The sequence below is a fragment of the Polyodon spathula genome, chromosome 8 (genome assembly GCF_017654505.1).
Source record: "Polyodon spathula isolate WHYD16114869_AA chromosome 8, ASM1765450v1, whole genome shotgun sequence".
Classification (NCBI taxonomy): Eukaryota; Metazoa; Chordata; class Actinopteri; order Acipenseriformes; family Polyodontidae; genus Polyodon; species Polyodon spathula.
Genome location: NC_054541.1, coordinates 48,626,000 through 48,653,474, shown reverse-complemented (window position 1 = coordinate 48,653,474; position 27,475 = coordinate 48,626,000). Strand labels below are relative to the sequence as shown.

General features: G+C 40.2%; 1 protein-coding gene across 1 annotated transcript; it reads right to left on the bottom strand.

The window, feature by feature from the left end:
• pik3c2g (phosphatidylinositol-4-phosphate 3-kinase catalytic subunit type 2 gamma) lies at positions 1-24,989 on the bottom strand. Its single transcript, XM_041256332.1, has 31 exons — positions 24,938-24,989; positions 20,613-20,748; positions 19,763-19,874; positions 19,214-19,284; positions 18,677-18,740; positions 17,900-18,025; positions 16,962-16,992; positions 16,025-16,126; positions 15,715-15,793; positions 15,076-15,198; positions 14,735-14,863; positions 14,402-14,516; positions 14,182-14,321; positions 13,776-13,964; positions 12,226-12,319; positions 10,339-10,433; positions 8,368-8,548; positions 7,238-7,345; positions 6,912-7,004; positions 6,270-6,399; positions 5,387-5,523; positions 5,129-5,298; positions 4,498-4,654; positions 3,525-3,634; positions 3,238-3,415; positions 2,636-2,754; positions 2,176-2,272; positions 1,594-1,663; positions 1,207-1,295; positions 660-785; positions 1-412 (listed from the first exon to the last, which is right to left on the bottom strand). The coding sequence occupies exons 1-31, from the start codon at positions 24,987-24,989 to the stop codon at positions 260-262; spliced, it is 3,576 nt and encodes a 1,191-aa protein (XP_041112266.1). The 3' UTR covers positions 1-259.
• Between the last annotated feature and the right edge of the window lie 2,486 nt (positions 24,990-27,475).

The following is a 27,475-nucleotide window of genomic DNA, read 5'->3' as shown; positions in this document are numbered from 1 at the left end:
AGATAGATAGATAGATATTATAACAGTTCTTGACAACCTCTACTTTGACTAAGTGTACAATTTATCTAGAAATGAAGTGTGATTTTATGAGCTATGCTTTGTTTTATTCAGTTATAAATGATTTAGTATTAAATAACCCATTGTTACAGCATGTCAATGGGGCTGGAGTTTTCATTCTCAGGATCCTGGACAAGCTATTACCCAGTCTATCTACCTAGATCAGGTAACACTGCAACTGCTAGTGCTTGTGGAGTGCTGGTCAAACTGAACATTCCCCCAGTGGATACCACACATCTTGATTGAGAGTCACTTTACCCAAAGATATGTTTGTGGCTGCGATTGATGTCTGACTGCTTTTCACTGTGACGCTCAAAACACGACCCTGCAGATAAGAAATGCCCCTGTATTCAATCTGAAAAAAATATAAACAAAATGAATGTGTTCTTTAATATACGTTTGCTGTTGTATGTAAAACACCACACGTCAGAAAGAAAGAAGAGTCTATAATGAACCTCTGTCTAATGCATACTGTAGCCTACCCCTTTAGGAGTTACTATTTGATATGTAAGCTATTTTGCATATCTCCACTCAAAGTAGTGGATATCTGCTCAAGAAAGCCTTCCTCATTGCTGCAATTCATTAACAGAGGATTCACTTACAAGCTTGTTGAACGTTGGGTTGAAGTTGTGTTTAACCACTCCTGTCTTCTTCTTGGTGTCATAGCCAGGGTCTGGTAAGAGGCAAGTTTTAACATAGGCATCCGGAGCAGAACCGTCTGGGCATTTCTGAGGAACAATAAATAAGACTCCTGTTCAGAAGGTTACCCTTATAAAAGTGCACCGTAGTAAAAGTATAGCAAAGGATAAAAGAGTTGGGATGGTATGGTAAAGCATAGGTAAGAATTGAGAGGTACTGTAAAGCATTAAAAAAACATGGTAAACTAAATGTCATGGGAAAAACATAGGAAAACTGCAAAAGTACTGTCAACTTCTATTTTCATTCTTTTATAAGGGTATGGATGGAAAACCAAGTTCATTAATAATACATGACATGAAAGTTCTAATTGTGTCCATTTTTTGGCTTTCAGACTGTGTGGAGCTGCTGCTGTCTAGCAGAGGGCAGTGTTACCATGCACACCCTACCAGCTGCTATGCTAAATATTTAATACCATAGAGAGAAAAAAAAACGGCACAGCCATAGACATACAATATTTTCAATGTGCTTCACTAGTATAGCAAGCTTGTTCTCTTCATGTGATATACACAGCTGTATGTGTGATGTGAACATCCCATGGCCTGGAAGATAAATATAGGGAAAAAATATCATTTTGAACAGTATTTGTGTTAGGAATTGCTTTATATTACCAGTGCAGATTTCATAAGTGACAACCTGAAATAAAACAACACTTAATAAAATGACTATTATTATTATTATTATTATTATTATTATTATTATTATTATTATTATTATTATTATTATTATTATTATATGAAATGTATGCTGTACTTTCCACCTGAAATAGCACATTTGCTTAATACAGTGTATAATTTTACTACAGACAGCCTGGCAGGTACTGGAAGCTGTGTATTTTACCTCGTGGGGTAGGTTTTAGTAAGCTGGCTTGCTCAGGACCATCCAGGAAAAGGCTGCAGACGAGTTCACTCTGCAGAATAGTGATGGGCTGAATGACAGATTCTTCAAGCTGGGTATCACACTAAACGCTATTGGTGACATTCTTTGGTAGCATATACTTGCAGACAAGACCCACACATTCACCACCTTGTGACAGTGCTCTATTCACTCCTCTCACGTCTTTCTTTTATCAGTGATGTATATAATGTACAGGTACTACAGTTCAGGAACAAATCTAGAAACAGGTATTACATTTAGAATGCAGAACAATATTTTTTTTACATCCACATCACAAAGATTTTACAACTAACAAGCTGCGGGTTTGACAGGGGAGGCTGCAGGGATTTCTCCCTCAGAACGTTTCCATGACTTCTACAGATCTCCCACGGGAATGTTTAAATGTAATAGTGAATACGACTACAGAAATGCTATAGTCCAGATTCTACATCTGGGTTTTGTCTTCAGTCTGTTTTGTTATTCTCGGTGCACAGGACTCAGGTTAGGCAGCGCGACAGCATCAGAAGCTCGCCTCTCTGTACTTACACCTCTGCACGGCCCAGTGAACAGCTCCTTCAGATAATCATTCAGCAATTTCATTCGTCTGCTGGGCATGAATGATAACCGATACCAGGAGGGAAATCTGAAGTGTGGACAGAAACACATGAGACAATCGATGAGGTCACACGAGTTCAAGTTGAAGAAATGGGACGTTGCTTGGAACAGGTGACACTGTACACTTACACCCCAAATACACAGCACTGCATACACAGACATTGCCCTGAAGGACCTTCACATTGGCTATTGACACTTCATTAGTCACGCCATAATAACTGTGATATTTATACCAAGTTGATCATTAAGATGAATCTATAAATAGAATCACTGTGGCATCCCTATCTGTGATTATCATGCATTCAATCTAGTGGAACACCAGACATACATTACTGACACACATAGCAGCTGTTCTAGCAGGAGGATACAGAGCACTGAATGATTTCCTTACTGTGGAAGAGCAGATTCCACAAAGTGCTTCTGCAGGTTCTTATGGAGCTGACCAAACTGACTGAACGTCTTCTCGGCCATGAGAACTCCATTCTCTATTTTTACTTGCATTGAATAAAGCTAGAACAAATTGAAAAAATAAATATATACATAAATACATTTATATATACACCTATATAGTGCAACACCTTACAAAAAATGAACATAACACCACGAATGACCTACAATTTGTAGTTGAGAAGAAATAAAATGGCATAATGTACAATACAGAAGAGTAAAGGAAAATAAATGGATAAATAGACTCCATACTACGATGCCTGAAGGTTTAAATAGAAAGGAATACTAGATAATTATATCATTAACTATGTACTAAATGACATCACAAGCACATTAATAGATTTAAATAGAAATAAGTGAGTATAGTTATCATGGCATTAAAAGCCTAGAAGTACATCCACTGTTTGTTTTCCCTTGACAAAGGCAAGTTAAACATACCGAAACATTGAGAAGTGGGCTCTTATATGTGTGTGTGTGTATTTCTAAAGATATGTTTCTGTATGGCAATCAGCAAACACATATTCATAAACAAGCTAGGAGACTTACAATGTCTGTGCCCTTTACACTATAGCCCAGAATGGATGCTTCTCGAATTGCTCTGTTAGTTTGATTCACAGCTGGCTGAACAACTCTGGATTCCCTCCCTATGGATGCTCCTTGTGCAATACTGTGAATGAAGAAGTTCAGTTTCACAGGAACACTCTCCAAACTCTCTTTTATTTTACTGTCAATACAAACAAAAAGAAAGATTCATCAGTGTGGGGAATTCGTACCAATGCCTTAGGTCCTACGTGGCAGACATGACTTTTGTCATTTGGAAGCATGCAGTATACCTTGTAAAGAAGCTTGTTGCTTCCAGGTCAGACTCGTGGGGTCTGAGGTTATTGCACACATACTGGAGATCTTGACTATCTTTCAGCTCTGGCATGCCAGCCGTCAGCATCTTTAGACAAGGAAAATAAAAGCGTGACAGAATGCTGTGTTTGTTAGTAAAGTCATAAGCTACTAGTGAAGTTTGCGTACTATTACCTCCGTTATATATTATTAGGTTTTATTAATTGATCTAAATATTGCTTAAATCATTAAAGGGGAGTTTGAGGAAAAGCAACATCTCTGCCACTGCATGTCAGGTTTGGGGTCCAGTGGTTAATAAAAAGGACGAAATACCTGGAGGTCTGAGTTTCTAATCCACGCTTAACCACTGACTCACTGACTCACTATGTGTGGCCCTGAGCTAGTCACTTAACCTTCTTGTGCTCCGTCCTTCCGATGGCATGTCCTATTGCAAGTGATTCTGCAGCATAGTTCACACCCTAGTCTCTGTAAGTCGCTTTGTTTAAAAGCATCTGCTAAATTACTAAATAATAATTACAATAATAATAATGTGAGCCTCTTCAGTGTATTTTTGCCTTTAAAAGTACTTAACACTACAGCTAATTTGGTATTTAAAACCATCAAGATTTTCAAATCCCCCACCATCAATTAATTACAGAGCCAGGTATTCCCAAAGGTATATGTCGTCATTATCACTTTTTTTTTTCATTAATAGAAAACTCAAGTTATAAATTCAACAGAAATAAACAACTTTATTTTAGGGTCTGTAGTTAGTCTTAAGCTGTATTCTTTATTTGTTTTCAAATTGTTAAAAAAAATGTGTACTAATGACAATGTGGAGTAAGGCCTGAATTAAATCCAAAATCTATAGCGCTATACCATTGCTGTACTTTACAATGACTATGGCGGTGCCATAAATCTGAATTAGTCCTGAACTAAGTAGCTCTGTGAAGCTAGCCCTGTGTGTCTCACCAGCTCCAGCAGGCTCATCAAGAACTGGGTGTGTCTCCTGATGATGTTGTAGGCCTGACAGCAGAGCTCAACGAAGCGCTGGAAACGCTGAGGATTCCGGCCTCCTTCCGTGAGAAAGTAGTGCATCTCCGAGGTGAAAATGAAAGGAGCACGGTCCCTGCGGTCAGACAAAAATATGAAACTCTCTGTTGTAAAACTTACAAAATCATTATAATCCAACTAAAACTTCATAGTTTTAAGAACAAAACTAAACCAAAATGATTCCGACAATCGCTGGATTTCCGTAAGGTGCACAGCACCCTGTTTCAGAGCATCATATCAGGATGCATCAGCACTTGGATTTAAAATCCTACTCTTTGGAAGATAATTAAGAGGGTGTTGTGTTTAATATAGACTAGACTGCCAATCCTTCCATTGTTTTAGACATTATCATTTTTTGGGACGTTTCTCCATTTTCTTGCTAAAGAGATATAATGTACATTTCAGTCATGCTGTAAAACCAGTCAACTGACTAAATGACTAAAATGTTTTTTATGCCAAAAGACAATTCCGCTTAGTCATGTGACCAAATTACAACCATATTCAGGCTTACAAATTCATTCATATTTCCCACCATGCAAAGTACACTCACCTTTTTATATTTGCAAACCTCTGAGCGTGCCCCAGGAATTTGGCGAAGTCGATGTGAAAAAGGTGGCCGGTAGGTTTCAGCATGATGTTGTCGTTGTGCCGATCACAGACGCCCAAGACAAAGGTGACGACACACCACCCAGCGCACGAGTACAGGAAGTTCTCCAGAGCCTGAATGTGTGTAAAAAGAAAACTCAAGTACCGTGTAAGTTGCGGGGGGAAAGTGAATTTTGGAAAGAGAAAGAGGCTTGCATTCTACCTTTTCGTAATCCTCTGCTGTTTTGTTGCACAGGTGAAACCACTTCTTCAGTGTACCTTCCTTCAATGGTCCACTAATTCCACATTCTTGTTGGATTGTGGCTAGTGTTATGGAATCTGGAATCACTTCAACTAAGCCTGGATAGGAACACAATATGTGCAAGAATGTTGTATCTAAAGTAATGTGTAACCTGCTTGTTATGAAGTTATGCCCTCTATTCTGAAAATAATTGCAAATAAATCTTTATGAACCAGAGAGAGTTCTAGTGATAACATGTTTAAATTCAACTTTACAAAGTGACTATCCATACCGAAAATACATAGCGAATCTCATTTTGGAATCTAAGAAACTTTCCTTCGAATCCCAAGGCAGAATGACCGGGTGATTGTTACAGATCATGCTTAGTAGCATTTCATTTAAAGTGTAAACATACTGTATTTTTCCATACAGTGTGCTTGTTTTATAAACAGAATACTCATACACAGAATTCATTGCTTATTTCACGTGAACCCTGGGTGGGCTCGTCCGTGTGATTTGCCCGTCCTAATCATGGAATACACACAGTACTTCATGGGTCTTCTTGGGATCCTCTATTTCTTTACAAATGATTATGGCAGTATATCATGGCAAAGACATGTCAAAATGTACTAACCAAACACAGTGAACTCATGGTAAAGCACAGTTAAGCAGGTAAAGGTAAAAGCTTGAATAACCATGGTAAACTATGGTAAACACATGGCAGATACATGGTATGATTAGACAAAACTGTAACTGGCTGTACAGATTTACTGTGGTGAAGTTGTTAAAGGGTATTTAGGTTTCATTTTGATACCTTTATTTTGGACTGTGCACTAAAAGTGCTTGAGAATACATAATGACAGACCTGTCCTTTTTCCCGTTGACATACACCTGTAGATAACCATGCACATGTCCAGTCCCTCCTGCAGCCAGATTCTGTTCATCACTCTGACAAACTGCAACACCAATGTGTCCCGTCTCAGGTCATCTCCCGTCTAAACAGTAGATTCAGATTTAAACAAGGCACTTGGATGAATTTGGAAGACAAGCATTTCTGATACTAAGACTTGACTGAGTGAGGAGATGCTGGGGAAGTACGGTTCTTTTATTTTGTAATGGCAGTTTCTGAAGATGGACAGATCTTAAGGAGCTTTCAGATGTCGACGCATCATGAGACACGATACACATTTAAGAGGTTGTTGTTGTTAAAGCAAGCAAGGGACAGTCATAAGCAAAATGAAAAACAGGTACAAGTTTTAATAACCATTTCAAACAGCTCCCTGACTTTAAAATCTTCCATGGCAATGCATTGGAACTGATGCAGTAGCTTCAATGTTAAGATCCATTTGTAGAATATCATCACATTTGTATTCTGAACCATATCAATGCCAGTGAGGGGCTGTGCCAGGACCACTGTTCAATATTTGCTTGGGAATAGTTCAGTAATACAATGCACCCCTGACTGCTTAGGTGGAGTTATTTATACTTTCTGTAAGCCACACCTCACCTTGCAAATCACATTGACATTTTTGCCCAGAGGATTAGCATTGATAAAAGAGACCTTGAGAGGGGTAGCATTAGAAGTGAAATATGAACATTCCTGAAAGATAAAAAAACAAGATAGAATGACATTGAATTACAGGGACAGAAGTGCCAGAACGCTAGTCTAATATTGTAAATGTTGCAGAGCGAGGCGGCTCGAGCTGTAGCAGTCATTCAGAGCATATCTAACCTGTGTGTTTGCGTCTATTACCTTCTATAGAGGAGGGTAAATGTGAGACAGTCAGTCTTGCCTAATAATGGATCTGAGCACAGGTAAGAAGGACCACTTACACCACAGTCCACTCCCTGGAGCAGGACAGCAGGGTTCAGTGGAAGGGAGCACAGTTTCTCTGCCTGAAAGTACTGGGCAAGTAGGACTTTTTCATTGTTCAGGATATCCTATGGGAAAGAACAGAAATGACTCATTCAAAAAAAAAATTTTTTTGTTAAACCTTCGAACTAGATTCTCAAAGCTATTTTATCCAGATTGGTATTGGTATTATCTGTTTGTGATCTGTTTATTTCTAGTTTGGTAACTTTATTGAGGGAGGGGGAGGTTCCTTTCTGAATTTATCTTTTTTTTTGTAATGGCCATATATTTTCAGAAAATCAAACCGCAAAGCTTGTTTGGCTAAACCTCTTAACATTTGGCATCTTGTATTGCCTATACTAAAGACAGTACACTTTCCTTCCTTCAAAGAATGTTTTGGTTACAAAAATAACCCTAACCCTAGCCCTAACCCTAACCCTTTCTTTACAGTATTTCTAGCAGTTTATACATTGGCCAAATTATACAAATGTTTATTATTTTATTTATTATTATTATTATTATTATTATTATTATTATTATTATTATTATTATTATTATTATTATTATTATTATATATGTAACAGGGATTCTCAAATTGAAACCACAGTCCCCTGGGTTCCTCAAGATTGCTTCAGGGAGGCAACATTACAGGCAGAAATATTTCTTAAATTATGCTAACAGGACAGGAAAAGGATTTTATTCACATAAGCACCGATGTTAAGTGTTTTTTTTTTCTTTTACCAAATGTAACATATACTGTATTACATTGGTGTCGGCTCTATTGTACATTCATAACCTGCAACCCAGCATGAACCATTAAATAACAGAAGGGGGGATTGTAAGGAGACATTTTACATTGCTCTCAGGATACCTGATGTCACAGGGGCTGTGAGCCAATATATTGTTTTTGAACCCCTAGTATATAAAATGGTTTGCTTTCTTCTGCTGTTGCTATGCAGTTTTTGTTTGTCTATTCTACTAAGTGCTACCATATCTTAAGAAAGTTATGGTGCAATTCTCACTATTGTAGAAATAAACCAACAATCCTCCTGGTGGAATTCCGTTGATAACCTGCAATCCTGCAAGAGAAGACGACTGTCCTGATACAGACCGTTCTCTTTTGCTTATCCCCTGTTCTGACTTTCTCTGCCACCTCTGCCAAGACGTTGACCAGCTTCCTCTGGCGTTGGAGCTCCAGTCTGAGTGCACTCCCAGTACAGAAGCGGAGGCCAGCGAAGATTTTCTGATACCAGCTCCTGTAATGCAGGTCGTCCAGCGCATCCTCCAGCAGCCTGACAGGAAAGGGGCAGACCCAGCTCTCAATGACAGCTTCAGTTATAACTTTAGAGATGAAGTGCTGAGCCCTCCTCACCCTGACGTGTGGCAAGGTATGATAGAATATATTGGTATTGACAACGAGAACAGTCACACAAGCTACGGCACAAAGCGAGCGTTTGGAACTGACCAGGCCTGTCTTTCACGTGGAACAGTAATGGACAAGGAGGTTATTACTGTTGTGTTTAGTGTGCCTTCTAGAGCAAAGGAAATCCGCTAGCCCCATGGCCAGTGTGTGGAGGGCTTCAGAAGAACACTAGATGCTTTGTTCAGGAGCTGTTCTTCAGTTTTGGTGCTGGCTCTGACTGTAATTAAGACACTTGGACTGATCTAGCCTGTATTACATATTTCTAGAACAACTAGAACTGAAGCAAAGTTACTGGACCTGGGTAGAAGTGCCTTCACACTGTGAAATACAATAAGAATCACTCAGAATGTTTGCAGACATCATGGAAAGACAAGGGGGCAGGAAAAAAAGTAATTACTCAACAATTAAAAAACACTTTGTGTGGAAACAAACACGGTTACTTTATGCAGGGCAAAATTAATTTTTTATTTTATTTATTTATTTATTTATTTTACCGGGAGCACATTCTATAAGAATAAGACTGTTTGCAGGGTTTCGCAAATACCCTCAAGCAATTCACATTAAAACAGTGATGATGGATGCGAGAGAACAACAGCTGAGGACGTGCTCTCTGGCAAAGGGTATCTTTTCAAAACAACAATAGCTGTGTATTTAAACAACAGAGTATTACTCGATTTCTAGGTTAGCCAGAGACGTTTATAAGATCAGAAGCATAGCCATTTGCTGCATTAGAAGGTGAGCTGCTTGTGTGGTTATATCCGTCAGTGTCACTTAAGATCCTGAGGGTTATTTTCTATGCAATTTCAATGGCCCAGGAAATGCAGCCAGCCTGTGGGGGGGAATCTAAAGGCAGGAATATTTATATCCATTTGTTGGATCAACCAACATAAAATATGACTGTGATTGTGAATGAAATAAATGTCATGTTCCGTGCACTGAAGATATAGTTGAGTTTAAATGGCAACCAACCCACAGTATACTCAGGGTTCAGTCAAAAAAAAAAAACAATGCATGCCAAGCATGCCATGAAGAGCTTTCCGTTTTGATGTGAAATAGCTGTTGTGTATTTAATTCTGGAACAGTGTTAACAGCCAGGGGTGTGCTGATATACTCTCCTACTAGTACTCAGGACTGCCTCTAAGTAAACTGACAATGAAAGCGTCCGCGTCCCGGATGAGAGGAAAATTCTCCTCCAGTCGGCTTTTAACACACTCAATGCGGGCGTGAATTGTCAGTGATTGGTACTCAGCTGTAAAGTTAAGGGAAGGACAGCTTTTCTTGTTCTGAAATTAACACATTAGCGAATGGATTTATTTACACCTTTAATACTTCTTAAAAGCAGTCCTGAGTACGGGTATCAGCATTGATACTCAATGAGGCTGTTTCCACATCTCACAACTGCAGAGGCTCTGGATAGGAATTCAGAGTCTAATTCAATACCCTGTCTAGATTTCAGCTGTTCATAGCTCCAGTGGGTTTGAGGTACAGATTGGGTTATGGGGAATGTATTCTCAGCCACACTAGAACTTCCTGAAAGGAGAAGCAAGCAACTCCTACTCATGACAATGAGTCTTGTTTGACAGTGAAGGGGCAGACAAGCACAAAGACTGAAAGAAGTGTACAGTTAACCAGGGGAGCAGGGCTCAGGCAGACTCTTACCAGTATAGCTGGTGAGCAACCCGGATATCTTTCAACAGTCTCTCAAGAAGGAGCTTCACCAGGGGGCTTTCCAGATCCCACTCAAACTTTAAAGCCTAATTTAAAACAAATAAGGAAATATCACAAAACAGGACATGCAATGTATATACAGGTATACAGGTAGGGCAGATGTATGCAAGCAATAAGAAAAACATTTATCCAAAGCACCTCACTAATATTTGTATTCATATTAGGTGTTGTACAAATAATCATCATGTCAGTTCATTAAATGCACAGGAAAAGCATGCTGTACTGCATGAAACATTACCACATTAGGGGAAAACAACTATATGAAACAATGTATCACACAGATACATTTTGTTTTGTTAAAACTACATATTGTTATTAATGTTATTAACTGAGACAAATGTCCTTAATTAACTGCTAATAAAATAATACATTTAGCACAGAGGGAAGAGCAAGAGGGCATACGTGGAAACTGAGTGAAAGTTTAGAACAGAGAGTAGGAAGCAGAGAGTTATACATGCATGGAATAGCCAACCAGGTGAAGTAGTAGGATCTAAAACACTAGGAACATTTCAAAAGAGGCTAGATTATGTGCTGTTAAATGAGTTCCCCCCAGTAGGGGAAAATGGTGTGCTAACAAGGGATGAGCCTTGATGGTTTCTCGTTCTCAAACTTTTCTTGTAATGTTTCCCATTATTTTAAAAACATTCTCAGATGTATTGCTAATGCTCTGTGCCATTCATGGTCATTTCCAAACCACTTTTTTGCCAGGATTTTCCACCAGCTGCTCTTTAGGTGTTTCTGAAGTCCCCTGTATCTTTAAGCCGGCTAGCTGAAAGCTTTCCGTGTGCCAGGGCCTGTTTGATAAGCAAGGTTTGACTGAACACATAAGACAAGCCACCTTTAACTAGAGATGCCAAAGGTAGAGCAGCTCCTCTGGGCACTGCTACTGTCAAAGGACATTAGCCAGCCTTCAGACTACAGGCTATAGAATTACACTGAGCACAATTAAAATGAGTATATACGGTAATGTGATACAGAGGTATTGTGCTTCATTACTAATGGGCATATTTTAATTTAAAACAAAAATACATATTATTTGTACTGTATAAAATACTTATACTGTATGTGCCTGTAACATACTGGCTTGTGGTGACGCCAGACCCAGAAGAGAATGGACACTCAGACAGCACTGGGGAAATGAAAGCACTGATGCGCATTTAATAATAACAAATAAAAAGGTTTACACTAAACAGAAACACTTATACAATACAAAACGGCACAGTGGCCAAAAAAACAGACACGACACTAAAACAAGTATTGTGCTGGTGTAAACCAGCAGGGGTAGCAATTGCTTTCTACTATTGACTCACTTGTCTTACGCCTCATGTCTCGTTCCGCCTCTGAACATGCTCACCCCCTTCAGCCAAAGCTGCAGGTCTTTTATACTGTGGCCGAGGGGTCAGCTGGCTATGAATGACCTAATTTACCCCTTTACGATTTTATCTGGGTGGAGCATTTTAACCCTGTTCAGGCTGTCAAACAATAATAACAATAAAACGGCATGTTTTTAAATACACGCAAAACAGCCCATATAAATAATAATATGAAAAATACAAAATAACACAAAACATAATATGCACAGGGGTGGGGAGTACCCAGTCACGGTGCCATTTAGCAACGTGTTCTGTAACAGCTTTTCATTGATATTGCCTGATGTTCCAGTACTCTGTGTATTGTTTGTTTGGGATTGAATAAGTATAGTGTGAAAAAGGTCAGCTGCACTCATTGTCTTCATGTATGCTCCTTCCCTTTGAAGGGTTAACCATGTTTCCAGGAGATCGAGATGTGCTTCAGTGTTCAAGAGGAGCTGCTGCTTACCTGGACCAGCTGCGGGAGACACTCTTCCATCGCCTCATCAGAGAGGGTTTCAATCTGCCGCACAGCAGTTTCACGAACCTTCTGATCTGGAAAACTGGGAGGACAGGACTTTCACAAATAGGCAACAAGATAAGGAACAGTGTGGAATGAAATGTAGATTTACAGCCTTGGTTATTCCTTTTACGCATGCAACGCAACTGATAACTGATAAGATTTCACAGCAAATACCTGCATAGCCTCCAGGTTTCTTCGACATGAACTCAAAAAATGAAAACAATGTGAAATATGTAAGAACTATTTAGATTGTTCATATTGTGTGTCAGTAAGCATGTTGCTTATTTAAAATCTTAAACTGATCAAGTCGCTCTGAGAAACGTGTTGAAAAGTGCCTATTCAAAACCTGCTTTTAACCAAGTGCGAGTAAGCCAGGACGGCGAGAGAGATGAATGGTGATTAAACCATTTGCAACACTTTTGTTCCCCATCTCTGAAGCTTGGCTTGGAAACCTGTAGCATCATCTCTTCCCCAGAATAGCCCACTTCAGAGGCTGCTCCTTGTGAAACAGCATTAATTTGTCTAGCATTGGATACGGAACCACCTGCCAACCAAGCAACCGTCTGTCGAATTTTTCTTTCAAGTATAGCTACACCCTTGTGATTTTTGTTTGTACTATTTTCATCACAATGAGTTTCCCTGGGTATTTTTGCAGTTTTACCAGGCTTTTCCCATGGCTACACTATGTATTTACCCCAGTTTACCCTGGTTTGCTATGTTTTTTAATATGCTTTACTATGCCTCACTATTCTTTACGATGCTTATCTATGCTTCACCATGCTTTCGCTGTGCTTTATTACAATGGCACACTTTTATAAGAGGTGAGGGTTTCTCAGGTGACACACTTAGATCCTTGTTCTTGAACAGAAGGAACTAAATTGCTCAACCATTCCAGCAAAGAAGAACAGAGAGAGGTATGCACATTTCTACCCTGCAGCTACAGAATGAGTACGCTGTACCAAAGAGGCTTGCGATATACAGTAACAGCCCCATCTAGTGTCTTTGTTTTTTGTTCCTTGGTACACAACAGCAGCGGAGAGGGTGCGCAATTCATGTGCCCCAGAAAACAGGGTACAAGAGGACCCATTGTAAACTAAACATGCGTGAAATGGATGCTTTTATCATGCGCTCTGTCTGATTCTCTACTGTCAATTCTGGATCTTTACTAACTATTGCCTCCTCAAGATTAATTATGGGGAAATGAGACTGGGAAGCATATCAGTGTTGTACAGGCTCCAGTACAGAATGTTTCACCAATGGGCTTCAGTGCAACAATAATATTCTTCCTCACTTCCTCCCTTCCTTACAATCAGCCTTTGATTTCAGAAGCAAATTCCAATAATAAATGTTTACACAGCACATACATAGCAGGATATTAATCAGGTAAGAAATGAAATAGTGGATAAATGTGATTTTGAGTTCCTTGTTCTTTATAAGATACGTGCCACTCTGTTTTATGTATGGCAAGTGGAGGTGAGGATTCATACAGAATGTACCTTGATGTAAGAAGTGCCAGTGCCTCCAGTGGGCTCTTGAAGGTCCAGCTCTCCAGAACCCTGTATATGTCCGGTAAGGTATCGGGGCTCCAGTCCGGCGCGCTGCCCAGCACCAGAGGCAGGTATGTAATGCCGCTGTGACAAAAAAATTTGCTGCTCCACAGAAAGTGCTTTTCGTTTTCCGAGAGGCTGTTGAAAAAGATAAAGTTTGCTTTGGGTATGGAGCCCTGCTTTAGTCTGCTGGCTGTTTCACCTGCATCTTTTTGCTATAACCCATTAAGTACTAATTAAATGTTGCCTTTAAAAAAGCAGAACACAAGCTGTATTTATGTAATTTGATAATTACATTAAGATTTAATTTTTGCAATTAACAAAATTAGAGAAATACAAAGCTTCCAGTACTTACAGGGTGATGCACTGTTTTTCAGACACCTGACAGATCTTTTTAACAAGCGCCTCTCCGGGAACAGTCATGTAGGGATCTATTGGAGAAGGAGCAGGAGCAGGTCTCTCAAAAACCTGCTTCGAGGCCCCCGGGAAGTCAAGCTGAAGAACAACACGTGGCTTTATCAGTCCTCTGAGCAGCTCTAGAGTGAGACTGTCAGATTGTACCATGAGAAACTTACCTGAAGGATCACCTCTGCAGGTTGGGTCTGGCTATCAGCTGCTCCCGGAAACACAACTTGAGGCAGATCACTAGACTGAACCATACTGATCAGCATGGTGTCATGCACCAGTGTCCTGGAGGAGACAGTGAAGAAGAAGATGAATATGAAGGTGCATAAGAAGAAGAGAAGAAGAAGAAAGTACAGATGCTGGACAAGAAGACAGACCTGCATCTGCCCCTCTTCTAGGTCTGTTTCATTCACAACAGTAAAGACAGCTGAACAACAGTGATGACTCAATTAACATTCCCCGATTTTAAAGTATTTCAGTTTTACAGTCTTCCTTCAACCTACTGCTTGGTGTACAAAGGCAGGGCTGCCCATGCTAGGGGCTCTGACGTTTTGCCCTGCTTGGAGCCGAACAGCCTCAGTATCAACATGACTTCACAGGGCAGGCTGCGGATCTCCACAGGGAATGGGATCCTGGGAAGACAGGACAGTGTCAGGAGAGCCTTCAGAAGAACAATGTGAGGGCTGGTAATAAATCTGTAAGGGCTTCTGGGAAGAACTTTCTCTCGTCCAGCTAGTTATGATATCTTTATGGGTTTTTATGGGATTGGATTGGATTGGATTGGATATGTCATAAAGGATAACATGTGAATAGTGCTGGTGAATTCCCCCAGAGCTATACTTACTTCTTGTTCCATTTTACACTGTGGAAAAATGATTTTGCGATTGAAAAGTTCTCAGTCTTTTTTGTTTTACATAATTCCTTTCCTGCATACGTCAAGGAACAGGACACAGAAAAATACTCATAGCTACGGGTGAAATAGAAAAAAGAGAAAACAACAGTTGTTAAAGCATGTCAAAATTACCCTTTAAAGTATAAATATCTTTTCAATTGAAATTTAAAGAAAACCTACAACTACACGGAAGACGAAGTCAAAAGAAAACAGCAGACAGTTCTGTCATTTTACTGTTCTAATGTTGAAAGATTGACAAACTCGACAAATAGACACTGAGGGTCTTGTGTTGATCTTGCTGCGAAGTTGGGATGTCGTAGGCAACCCTAACCCTAACCTTGAACAAAAAGCATACAAATCATATTTCTTACACTGTACTGTGACACATGCTGTTACAAACTAGCCTACCCAGAAGACACAGATTTCTCATTTCTGGTCCAAATCTATACATGAGTGTTTTCTCTTTGATTCTATCACCATTGTGGTGCTGTTTGTTTGTAAAAAAAACTTTAACCAGAACAATGTAAAAGTGGCGTGGCACAGCAGGAACACAAGCATTACACAAACGGGACAGTCGATTGCTAGTCTCACCTGTCAGTCCACTGCAGTGGAAGCCGGTAGGCTGCTTGGACAGTGAATCTGAGCGGGTCTGGATTGTGTTTTGCTTTCGCTTACCGAACACCTCCCTGATCTGTCCCGAGGGAATGGACCGTTCAAACTTTCAGTTCGAACTGACTTCATCTAAACCCACCGAGCCGTCCTCGGACCCTCTCCGATGGTCGATTTTGTTGTTTGTGTGTTTTGTACCCTCTCACATGTGTCGGATTGTGTGTTTGTGTGGTATGTTGTAGTTGCGTATGGTGTCGATGTTTGGGAGGGGGGGGCACAAACACACAACAACATGGAGGACTAGACAGGGCCTCCCCTATCTGGAAGTCTGAATTAAAGCTTCTGAAGTAGATTTGGGTGAGTCTGCAGAGAGCCTGGGAGAGTGCTACCACAGCTAAAACACACAAACACACAACAACATGGGAGAGTGCTACACAGCTAAAACACACACACACAACAACATGGGAGAAACACAGCTACCACACACAAACACACAACAACATGGGAGAGTGCTACACAGCTAAAACACACAAACACACAACAACATGGGAGAGTGCTACACAGCTAAAACACACAAACACACAACAACATGGGAGAGTGCTACACAGCTAAAACACACAAACACACAACAACATGGGAGAGTGCTACACAGCTAAAACACACAAACACACAACAACATGGGAGAGTGCTACACAGCTAAAACACACAAACACACAACAACATGGGAGAGTGCTACACAGCTAAAACACACAAACACACAACAACATGGGAGAGTGCTACACAGCTAACAACATGGGAGAGTGCTACACAGCTAAAACAACAACATGGGAGAGCTACACAGCTAAAACACACAAACACACAACAACATGGGAGAGTGCTACACAGCTAAAACACACAAACACACAACAGGGAGTCCCAGAATGAAGCCAATTATTAATAATAAAAAGTGTCTATTATAAGTAACCCTTTATATTAGATGCAGTAACCAGGTGGTGGCAAGCACTACACACATATTAATAAGGTGAACCTGTTTTGTTGCTGCTGTTTCTTTCCTCCCAGTGGAAAAGCGCTTCTATTGTGGATGGACGATGGAATCAGATTTCATCAGTAAGATTATAACAGACGGGCAGCCCTTAATTGAAGGAAGCTCTTCCTTTAGAGCAAGGCTTGGTAAGCAATACTGTTCATTTGTATTCATTTCTTTCTGTCTACAAGAATGGTTGTCTTACCCACTTGACTGTCGGAAATCTCCTTGGGACTCTGGAAAGGCACAGAACATGTTAGTCAGAGTTTGTTTTAATGTTATTTTCTTTGTATTGTTCAGGTTATTTGAATTCTGATTTATTTGTATTCTTTCTAGAAATCTTTCTAGAAATGTTTAAGCCAGAGAGTACTCCGTTTCAGAGTAAATTGAATCGAGATGAGAATGTGATGGACCAAGCACAAAGCAATGCTTCCTAATTCCCCAGAAGGCATTTGTCCAATTATGTCACCTCACTACAGCAATTCCCCACAACAGCTCAGAACAGAAGGTCAGTGGGTGTCCTCCAATCCAGAAATCTCCCTAACCCTCAGAGCCAGTGCGACGCTCCCTGATGAATCCACAGAGCCAGTGCGACTCTCCCTGCAGAATCCACAGAGCCATTGCAACACTCCCTGCGGAATCCACAGAGCCAGTGCGACGCTCCCTGTGGAATCCACAGAGCCAGTGCAACGCTCCCTGCGGAATTCACAGAGCCAGTGCGACGCTCCCTGTGGAATCCACAGAGCCAGTGCGACGCTCCCTGCGGAATTCACAGAGCCAGTGCGACGCTCCCTGCGGAATCCACAGAGCCAGTGCGACGCTCCCTGCGGAATCCACAGAGCCAGTGCGACGCTCCCTGTGGAATCCACAGAGCCAGTGCGACGCTCCCTGCGGAATTCACAGAGCCAGTGCGACGCTCCCTGTGGAATCCACAGAGCCAGTGCGATTCTCCCTGTGGAATCCACAGAGCCAGTGCAACGCTCCCTGCGGAATCCACAGAGCCAGTGCGACGCTCCCTGCGAAATCCACAGCAAAGTTCGATGACTTCGCACTGACTCTGTGTTTTTATTTAAAATACTGTGTCTCCAATTTTAATTATGGCCTGTATCATGAGTCTGATGTTCAAAACCAATGAAATCCTACCAGTTGTCCTGGTTGAATTGTTTGGAGCTGTTCAATGGCGTTTGTTATTTCGTTTGTCTCCACGAATGAGAGCAATGTACAAATTGTCTGAGCTTCTTTAATTATACTCTTCACATTGCTGCCAAACTATAAAAAAAGAACACAAGTGAATCAATTCAACTAAACTCATTGCTCATTGTATTTATCCAACTATATATTATACAGTCAGCTTGCAAAACTACCAAAAACATAAACAGTTGGATATCCCATTTACTCAACCATGCCCCTTTACCACAGATGCCCCTTTACCACAGATGCCCTTTACCACAGATGCTTCTTTACCACAGATGCTCCTTTACCACAGTATTTCTGCAGTTTTCACATGCTTTTCACAATCTTATACTATGCATTTCCTGTACCGTAGTTTACCCTGGTTTGAGGTGTTTATTATGCTTTACAATCTCACGCTATTCTTTACCATGCTTGCCTATGCTTTATCATGCTTTCACTATGCTTTATCATGTTTTCACTATGCTTTACCACGCTTTCACTATGCTTTATTACACTTCACAATGCTTTTACTATGGGACACTTATTAGGGACAGCCCATTGACTTTGGGCCATTTTCAAACTGAAAGTCAAGGAACAGATTTTTAAGATAACTGCAGATCCAGGGTTTGATTAGTATTTTAAAGCATGGTTCATAACACTGTGATACAGCTGCCCTTGGTCTAACACTGTCCCTTCATTTTGATCCATTGATCCATTGATTTTCCAGTACAATGCCACTACACAAACCTTGCTTTTCACCAACTGGTCCACTTCATCTCTATATTTTTTAAAGCTTGCTTCAAGGCTTTGTCTATGGGAGAACAAATCTAATGTCTGTTTTGGTAATACCATTAAGCCTACAGTACAAACTGCGAAAACAGGTAAACAGAACTTAACTATACAGGTCGTATAGTAGTGGGATATGTTATCAAAAGCTTTAACTAAAGCTAGATAGTAAAATAACTTTGTAAAACATTTGCTGAAAACAAACAGTTTAACAGTTTAATGCATATGAACAAGTTGATACATAAAACGACATTCTTTGAAAAGTAAGCTTCAAATCTCATTAAAAACATTGTTTAATCATTTAATCTCATTGTTTAATGTGCCTTTCCTATTGTATGGTGTTTGTGATCATATAAACTATTCATATTGCAGAAACAATAGGCCTCCTTCACAGAGTGCTTAAAATCAGTTTAGAGCTGCAGTCCGTGCTGCATTATTGCTTCTTATTCAGTGTGCTGCTTCACGCACATCACTAGACCTTGCATGCACTTCTCTTACCTTGATGTATTCAATACATACGCTCGCCCCAACAGCTGGTTTAGATGAAACAGGCACCTGTCATCTTCCTCCTGTGAACAGCAATCAAAAGAGTTAGACCAGACATTGATCAATATCAATAACAATCCATGTATCGTCAAGAAATACTGGCACAGTAAAAGCTGGGGCTTTTTAGACTGAACACATTCCATTACACTTTCAGAAAGTTCCAGTGACAAACTGACATTAACAACAGTCCCTCCAATACACTCACAGTACTCTACCACACAACGCCTTGAAATGAATTAAAACCTGTTTCAGTAACAACATCAGCTCTGGCTTATTGGGGGTGGGGGTTTACAAGATAACAAGCTCAAGTATGTCTTATTAAACTCATAGTAAAACCAGGAATGGACCACACTGCTATGCAATGGGAGTTTCAATTCTTGTTATTTTACTCCTAAACCAATGTGTTTAATCCATCATCACATAAATACTATACATGTGAAAAGCCAGTATTATTTCAAATTTTCAATAACATATGTATTTTCTTTTCATATATAAACTTACAGTGCGAGCTAAGTGCCTTTTATAAGAACCAAGCGGCATTAACATTAACTGGATCTCAGTGCTTAACTTCTGGTGCATCTGAATTGTTTCATGGCTGTCCAAAGTCTGAGCACTTGAAGACAAAACACAAAACAAAAAAAGAAATTCAGTCATAGGAGTTCAATTAAATAAATACAAATAATGAAATAACAATAACTAATGGTTTTGATTAACAATGTCAAAAGCATATCTATTACACACTCAAATATACTTTGATATTATTATTATTATTATTATTATTATTATTAGTAGTAGTAGTAGTAGTAGTAGAAACTCTTCTGAGTGACACAAGAACGTACAGTCTGAATTACCGGCATGTCATCAATCATTTGCTCTATGAAGTACTGTCCACAGCTGGAGGTTAGAATAAAAAGTTACATTAAGTGTCTCTAACTACTGTGTATTTACATAGTAGTTACTTTGTAAATACAGGTGTACTTACACATAATTACAATAATAATAATAATAATAATAATAATAATAATAATAATAATAATAATAATAAGCCCCTATGAAGGTGTCCAGATTGTATATATTTAAATATAAAGAGCAACAGCAGTCATATCTACATAAAACAAAAGCTTCTCATTCTTCTTCTTTTGGGGATTTGATTTGTCAATCAAAGGGTTAAGATTTTAATAATGCAATCAAAGCTCAGGGCTTTTGACCTTTTTGTTCCTTATTACATTAAATAAGGCCAGGTTCTTTATACAACACTGCACCAATTATACTCATTGAAACAGTGTGCTGAGTCACTTTAAGACTTCTCTGGGCTCCTCAAGTCCTGTTACTCAACAAGAGAGCAGCTTACTTCTGTAGAAACTCTTCTGAGTGACACAGCTTGAGAACGTACTGCTCCCTGCTGGCAGTCTGAATTACCGGCATGTCATCAATCATTTGCTCTATGAAGTTCTGGACTGTCCTATCAGGTTTGAATTTTTCCCATGCTTATACAATGCATGCATTGTACCATAGTTTCCCCTGGTTTACTATACCTCACTGTTCTTTACACTGCTTACCTGTGCTTTCATTGTGCTTTATTACACTGTGCTGTAATTTCCTGTGGGAAATGTTTATAAAGTGACATCATATTTGTAAGTAGCAGCTCAATCTAGAGCACTGCATTGTATTGCCAGCAAAACAAAAGCAAACATAAGTGTCTTATCACTGTATGGCACTGGTCTTACTTCTATAAAGACACTTGCTATTCTAGCCCACGGCAGGCAGCTAGAACTGAAGAGCATAGCAGCTCCTGAACACTGGTATTGATGTGTTTGTAATAACTACTCGGAATGCTACCATGTTTCCCCTGGTTTACTATACCTCACTGTTCTTTACACTGACATCATAAAAAGTTTTTTTTTTTTTTAATGATTTTTCAATTGCAATTAAAAAAATAAACCCAACACCACCCACCACCTGGATTTCAGCATCTCTTACCTGGTGCTGGAGGCAGCAGCACACCTGCAGTTCAGTCTGCAGCTGATGGAGGACAGAACTGGAGTTATAGACCGTCCTCTCCTGTACAGGTTCATTTTGGTAATTCCTGTTCAACTTGTAACCCTGGTTATTTGTTTTGCTTATTCCTGTAAACATGCCTTAACCTTTGAGATATAGTTGCTGTCATTCCTGAAATATCTCTCACTGTGACAGTAAATGGTGCCTTTTCATATTTCCTGTACTAACTGATTACATTTGACAGACTGCCATGAAGGACAGTTGAAGAATGTTATTTCACATTACAAGCATGAGGAACCAAAACTGCTACAATATATATATACAGTGTCGAGAAAAAGTTTGTGAACCCCTTAGGATTTTCACATATTTCACATATTTCGAACCTAAAATGTTTTTCCACAATGACTCAACATTCAATATCCATGTGTGAAAAAATATGTGAACCTTTAGGTTCAGTAACTGGTGGCACCCCCTTGAGCAGCAATGACTTCAACTAAGCATTTCCTGTAACTGTTGGTCAGTCGCTCACATCGGTTTTGAGGAATCTTGACCCATTCCTCCTTACAGAACTGCTTGAACTTGGTGACATTTCAGGGCTTCCTTGCATGGACTGCCTTCTTCAGGTCCTGCCACAACATTTCGATGGGGTTTAGGTCCGGACTTTGACTAGGCCTTTCTAAAACACAGAATTTCTTCTTCTGCAGCCATTCTTTTGTAGATCTGCTTATATATTTAGGATCTTGCTGCAGGACCCACTTTCGGTTCAGCTTCAGCTCACGGACGGATGGCCTGACATTCTCCTCTAGAATCTTCTGATTCAATGAAGAATTTATGGTTATGTCAATGATGGCAAGCCATCCAGATCCTGAGGCAGCAAAGCAGACCCAAATCATCACACTCCCACCACCATGATTGATGGTTGAGATGAGGTTCTTCTGTTTGAATGCAGTGTTTGGTTTTTGCCAAACATAACGTTTCTCATTGAGTCCAAAAAGTTCTACCTTTGACTCGTCTGTCCAGTGAACATTGTTCCAGAAATTTTGTGGATCATCTATGTGCTCTTTGACAAACTTCAGACGGGCAGCAATGTTCTTTTTAGAGAGCAGTGGTTTCCTCCTGGCTATCCTTCCATGAACACCATTCTTGTTCAGTCTTTTTCTAATAGCTGAGTCATGAACACTCACATTAGCCAGGGCGAGAGTGGCCTGCAGATCCTTGAATGTTACTCTGGGGTTCTTTGTGACTTCCTTGATGATTTTCCGGTTTGTTCTTGGAGAGATTTTGGTAGGACGACTACTCCTGAGTAGAGTGACTGTGGTCTTGAACATTCTCCATTTGTAGACTATCTGTCTGACAGTGGATTGGTGAAGCCCCAAATCCTTAGAAATGGTTTTGTAACCCTTTCTAGACTGATGAGCATCAATAACTGTTTTTCGGAGGTCCTCAGAGATTTCTTTTGATCGTATCGTGACGTGTTTCCAAACACTCACAAAGTTTCTGATCTTTGTATAGGGTGGGGCCTGCCAAACTCACCCCTAAGATCTACCTAATTATTTAAACACCTGATTCTAATTATCCCCTCAATTTAGCTGATAAAAGCAGGGGTTCACTGACTTTTTCACATACCCTGAATCTTAATTACTCATTGTTTGCCTAATTCATATATCATTTTGCTTCAAAAGACGTGGAATTGGTTAATATAAACCCTATTGGATATTTAACAAGAGACTAAAATTCCATAATTTTACCATGATAGCCTTCTTGAATCAAAACCAGTCTCTTGTTAAATATCCAGGTTGTTCAGGTTGGTTGGACGACGCTTGTGGACCGCAATTTCAAATAGTGCCACAGATTCTCAATGGGATTGAGATCAGGACTTTGACTGGGCCACTGTAGGACATTCACCTTTTTGTTCTTGAGCCACTCCAATGTTGCTTTGGCCTTGTGTTCGGGATCATTGTCCTGCTGAAAGGTGACCACAAAACCTTTTCCCACATCGCAGCTGGGTCACTCTCATGCTTTCTGGCAAACTCCAGACGTGCTTTCAGATGGTACTTTTTGAGTAACAGCTTCTTTCTTGCCACCCTCCCATACAGGCCAGTGTTATGCAGAGCTCTTGATATGGTTGACTGGTGCACCATTACTCCACTCCCAGCCACTGAACTCTGTAGCTCCTTCAAAGTGATTGTTGGCCTCTGTGGCTTCTCTCACAAGTCTCCTTCTTGTTTGAGCGCTGAGTTTTGAGGGACAGCCTTTTCTTGGCAGTGCCTGGGTGGTGTGATGCAGCTTCCACTTCCTGATTATTGATCCAACTGTGCTCACTGGGATAGCCAAACACTTGGATATTATTTTGTACCCTTTCCCTAATCTATGCATTTGTATTACTTTAGTCTAACTTCTGTAGAATGCTCTTTGGTCTTCATTTTCCTTCAGATTCACAACTTACCAATGATCCTTCAACAGTGGGGTTTTTATCTAGAAAATGTGACAGCAACTTTAATGGTTCACAGGTGGAGGCCAATGGTAAGGTAATTGTGTCCTCGTTAGGGCAATTTCTTTCATCGGTGCAAACTGGGAGCTTCCACAGCACAGGGGTTGAATACTTATGCAAGCAAGATATTTCAGTTTTTTATTTTTCTTAAAAATATTTCCCAACATAAAACCAATGTCACCTTACAATAATTGATTCTGAGTTTCAGTGTTTAAAAATAAAATATCAAACAGAACGAAATTCCAATGTACCATTTGTAATTCGGTAATATGAGAGAATTGGTCAGGGGTCTGAATACTTTTGCAAAAGTCTCAGACTCAGAATTTGAAATAGATTAAATTAGGATTTTTTCCCACTGATCTACAAAGCCTTGAGCACCTTGTCAAATCAAAAGAAAAATGCCAAAAGCTTTCAACAATTTACTAAAAATGAAAAACGGAAATTATCAGATTAAAAAAGTATTCATACCCTTTGTAATTGCAATCCTAAATTTGCTCAGGTGCAATATATTACCTCAACAAGTCACACAATTTGTTGATGGACTCCACCTGTGTAAGAAATTAGTGGATCACCTGCTTGAAATGAATCTGTGAGGATAAATACCGCTCTCTCTCTATGGTCCCACAGTATGGTAGAGACTTTCAAAAGAAAGAATCAAAATGAAGATGAAAGAGCATTCTAAGCAAGTCAGGGATGTGATTATAGAGAAGCAAAAAATTGGGGAAGGGTACAAAACCATTTCAAAGGCACTGAACATCCCTCGGAGCTCAGTGCAGTCCATCGTACAGAAGTGGGAAAAATACGAAACTACCACCACACTGCCTAGATCAGGCCGCCACTTTAAACTTAATCATCGGACAACTTAAATCTAGTCCAAAACCCGTGGGAGCTCTCCTGTCCCATACTCCGTGTCTTATTGGACAGGGAGGTGGGACTGGTCTTCTCCTCTCTCCCTCCTTACTCTTTTCTCTCCCCTCTGACCTCTCCTCACTCTCTGTTAACACCTTTGAATTTCACACCGTCCAACTAACCTCTCCCTGTCAACTCCTGCTAATTGTACTGTACCGTCCCCCTGGACCTCTCACTAATATTCTTGATGAACTCAACTATCTCTTCTTCTCCCTCCCCTGTTTGTCTACCCCAACTGTCCTGTTAGGTGATTTCAATATCCATCTCTCAAACCTCACCCACTCTGCCAGATTCTTTCCTCTCCTTCACTCCTTCAACTTCTCTCTCCATCCCCTCCTACTCACAAAGCTAGCCGTCAATTGAACCTCACCTTCTCCAGAGGCTGCTGTCCCTCTACCCTCTCTGTCACCTCTCTGGACCTCTCTGATCACTATTTCAACTCTTTTTCTGTCTCTCCCCTCTCTCCCTACTTAACCTACCCCCACTGTCACCTCACACCGTAACCTCCGCTCTCTTCCCCCTCTGTCCTTGCCTCCACCGCTCTCTCTCACCTCCCTCATATCGACTCCTTCTCCCAACCCTCTGTAGACTCTGCTACCTCCACTCTCTTCTCCTCCTTCACCTCCTCGCTCGATTCTCTCTGTCCCCTCACCTCCCAACCTGTCAGCCTGCCCCTCCCCTCCCCAACCCTGGCTCTCCTCTGTTCTCCTCCCTCCTCTATCTCATCTGATGACTTTGCCTCTTTCTTCTCCTCGAAAATCTCTGATATCCGCAAACTCTTTAACTCCTCAACCTCTCTAAATCTGACCTCCTTTTCTTCTCCTCCTCATCTTCCCCCTCCTCTGATCTCTCTATCTCCATTCCTCTGGAATCTACCACACTCTCTCCCTCCTCCTCAGCCAAGAACCTCAGAGTAACCCTGGATCCCTGCCTCTCCTACTCCCAGCTCATCTCCACTCTAGCACGCACCTGCCGATTCTTCCTGAGCAATATACAAAGAATCTGACCCTTCCACACCAACTACTCCTCTCAAATCCTCGCCCAGGCTCTGGTACTCTCCCGCCAAACGCACATCATGAAAACATTTGTAGGGGGAAAATGCTAGAATAGAAGTCGCTACATTTAAAAAAACATATGAATTTACTTCTAGGCAGTTTTTTCTATTCATGTGTGCTACGATATTTCGCCTCAGGCATTATTTGAGCATGGTTATAAAAACCAGAAAATAATGGTGAAAATGATGTGTGTGTGGTGTTTTAATGGTGACACACACACAGACATATCTATATATATATATTATATATATATAATATATAATATATATATATTATATATATATATATATATATATATAGACTAATTCAGATGATAACAATCAATGCTGGAGTTAGAGAACCAAGAACCACTCAGAATTGCTGCAAACACCATCAAATCGTAAAATAAATGAAAAGAAATACAACTCAAATGACATTTTAAGCTATTTCAATGTTCTTGCTGAGTGCTCATAATGTCCACTTTCTGACAAACAGCCATGACTCCAGCTGGAATCGATACTTGTGCACTATCTCTTCAAACAGGTGATGGGAAAAGTAGGCTAAATGGATTAAAAAAAACAGTGTTGTGCGTTTCAGAAGGGAGTTCTGAGTGGGTGGGGATTTCCTGGAACCGCATAGTTAAAGCATGGGGAATAAAAAACAAGCTGATTTATCATATGTTTTGCTTCCTATAGCATGTGTAACCGTACTGCCTCGTGCTGCAGAAGCAGCCACTGCTTGTCAACGAATCTTGTGCCACCACAGCTGAACCAACACAAACTGGGACGTAAACTAGGCATGTCATCTCTGTGAAGCTGAGTGAACAGACACCACAGAATCATATTTTACTATCACCACAAATACCGTGGAATAAAGAGGAAAAGATACGAAGCAGAAGCCAGAACCGCTTAACATGGTGTTATGATAAAAAGGCCAGGGAAATTCAAGTAATGTGCCATCTGAGCATTATGAGACTAGCGCACAGAGACGAAGAGAGACAAGGAGCTGTGGCTATTCATCACAATAAGAGGAACGCTCACAGGGAGCTGCAAACATTTCAATATGCATTGATCAGTCAGGAGGTGATGATAATAACCATTAGAGGATCACTAGTCATTACACTTATCATTAATATGCAATTGGAATTATCTGTTGGAACAGATATTGTCTTAAACGTGTGGAACAGGAAACATGCATTTTTCTAGAAAAAGTCAAGCATAACTTAAACAATAATTTATTTAAAGGCTTGTTAAAAATAAATAAATAAATAAATGCATTACTGTGAAGAAGAAGAAGAAAGAAGAAGAAGAAGAAGAAGAAGAAGAAGAAGAAACTAAAACAGAGTAGACAGCGCCGCCTTGTGGACAGAGAAGCATTTTACACCACTCATCACAAAGGCTTAAATCCTTCTCCTTCTTCTAATTTAACAACAGAATAATTACTCTATAGACTTAACTACGTAATACTAGACCTATTCACAGCTCTGTTTAAGGACTGTTTTAAGCAATATTTTGTGATTTTGATTAATTGAATTGTGCTTTCAGCTGTTTAGAAAGCACAGTTACCGTATTACTATTCTTTAAATCTATTTGTCGGTCTGTAAATCATTTGATTTAATAGCGCTGCCTACTGCGCAGTGTAAAGGATATCCACTAGAAAGTGTCCTGGAGGGTTGGGGTTGGGGACAGGGTGGCTTCATTTCGTAGAGATGCCGAGCTGTGGAAGTGAAAGGTGGGAGTAAATGGCACATGCCCTCAGTACACTTTCCATGGGATAGATATT

Excerpts from the sequence above, each read along its gene's own strand:
- pik3c2g (XM_041256332.1), bottom strand. The coding sequence starts at position 24,989 with ATGGAGAGAGAAGTTGAAGGAGTGAAGGAGAGGAAAGAATCTGGCAGA. Across the intron at positions 5,299-5,386 it reads CAGCAGAGGATTACGAAAAG|GCTCTGGAGAACTTCCTGTA; the intron begins GTAGAATGCAAG and ends ACACACATTCAG. Across the intron at positions 3,635-4,497 it reads TGATGAGCCTGCTGGAGCTG|ATGCTGACGGCTGGCATGCC; the intron begins GTGAGACACACA and ends CCTTGTCTAAAG.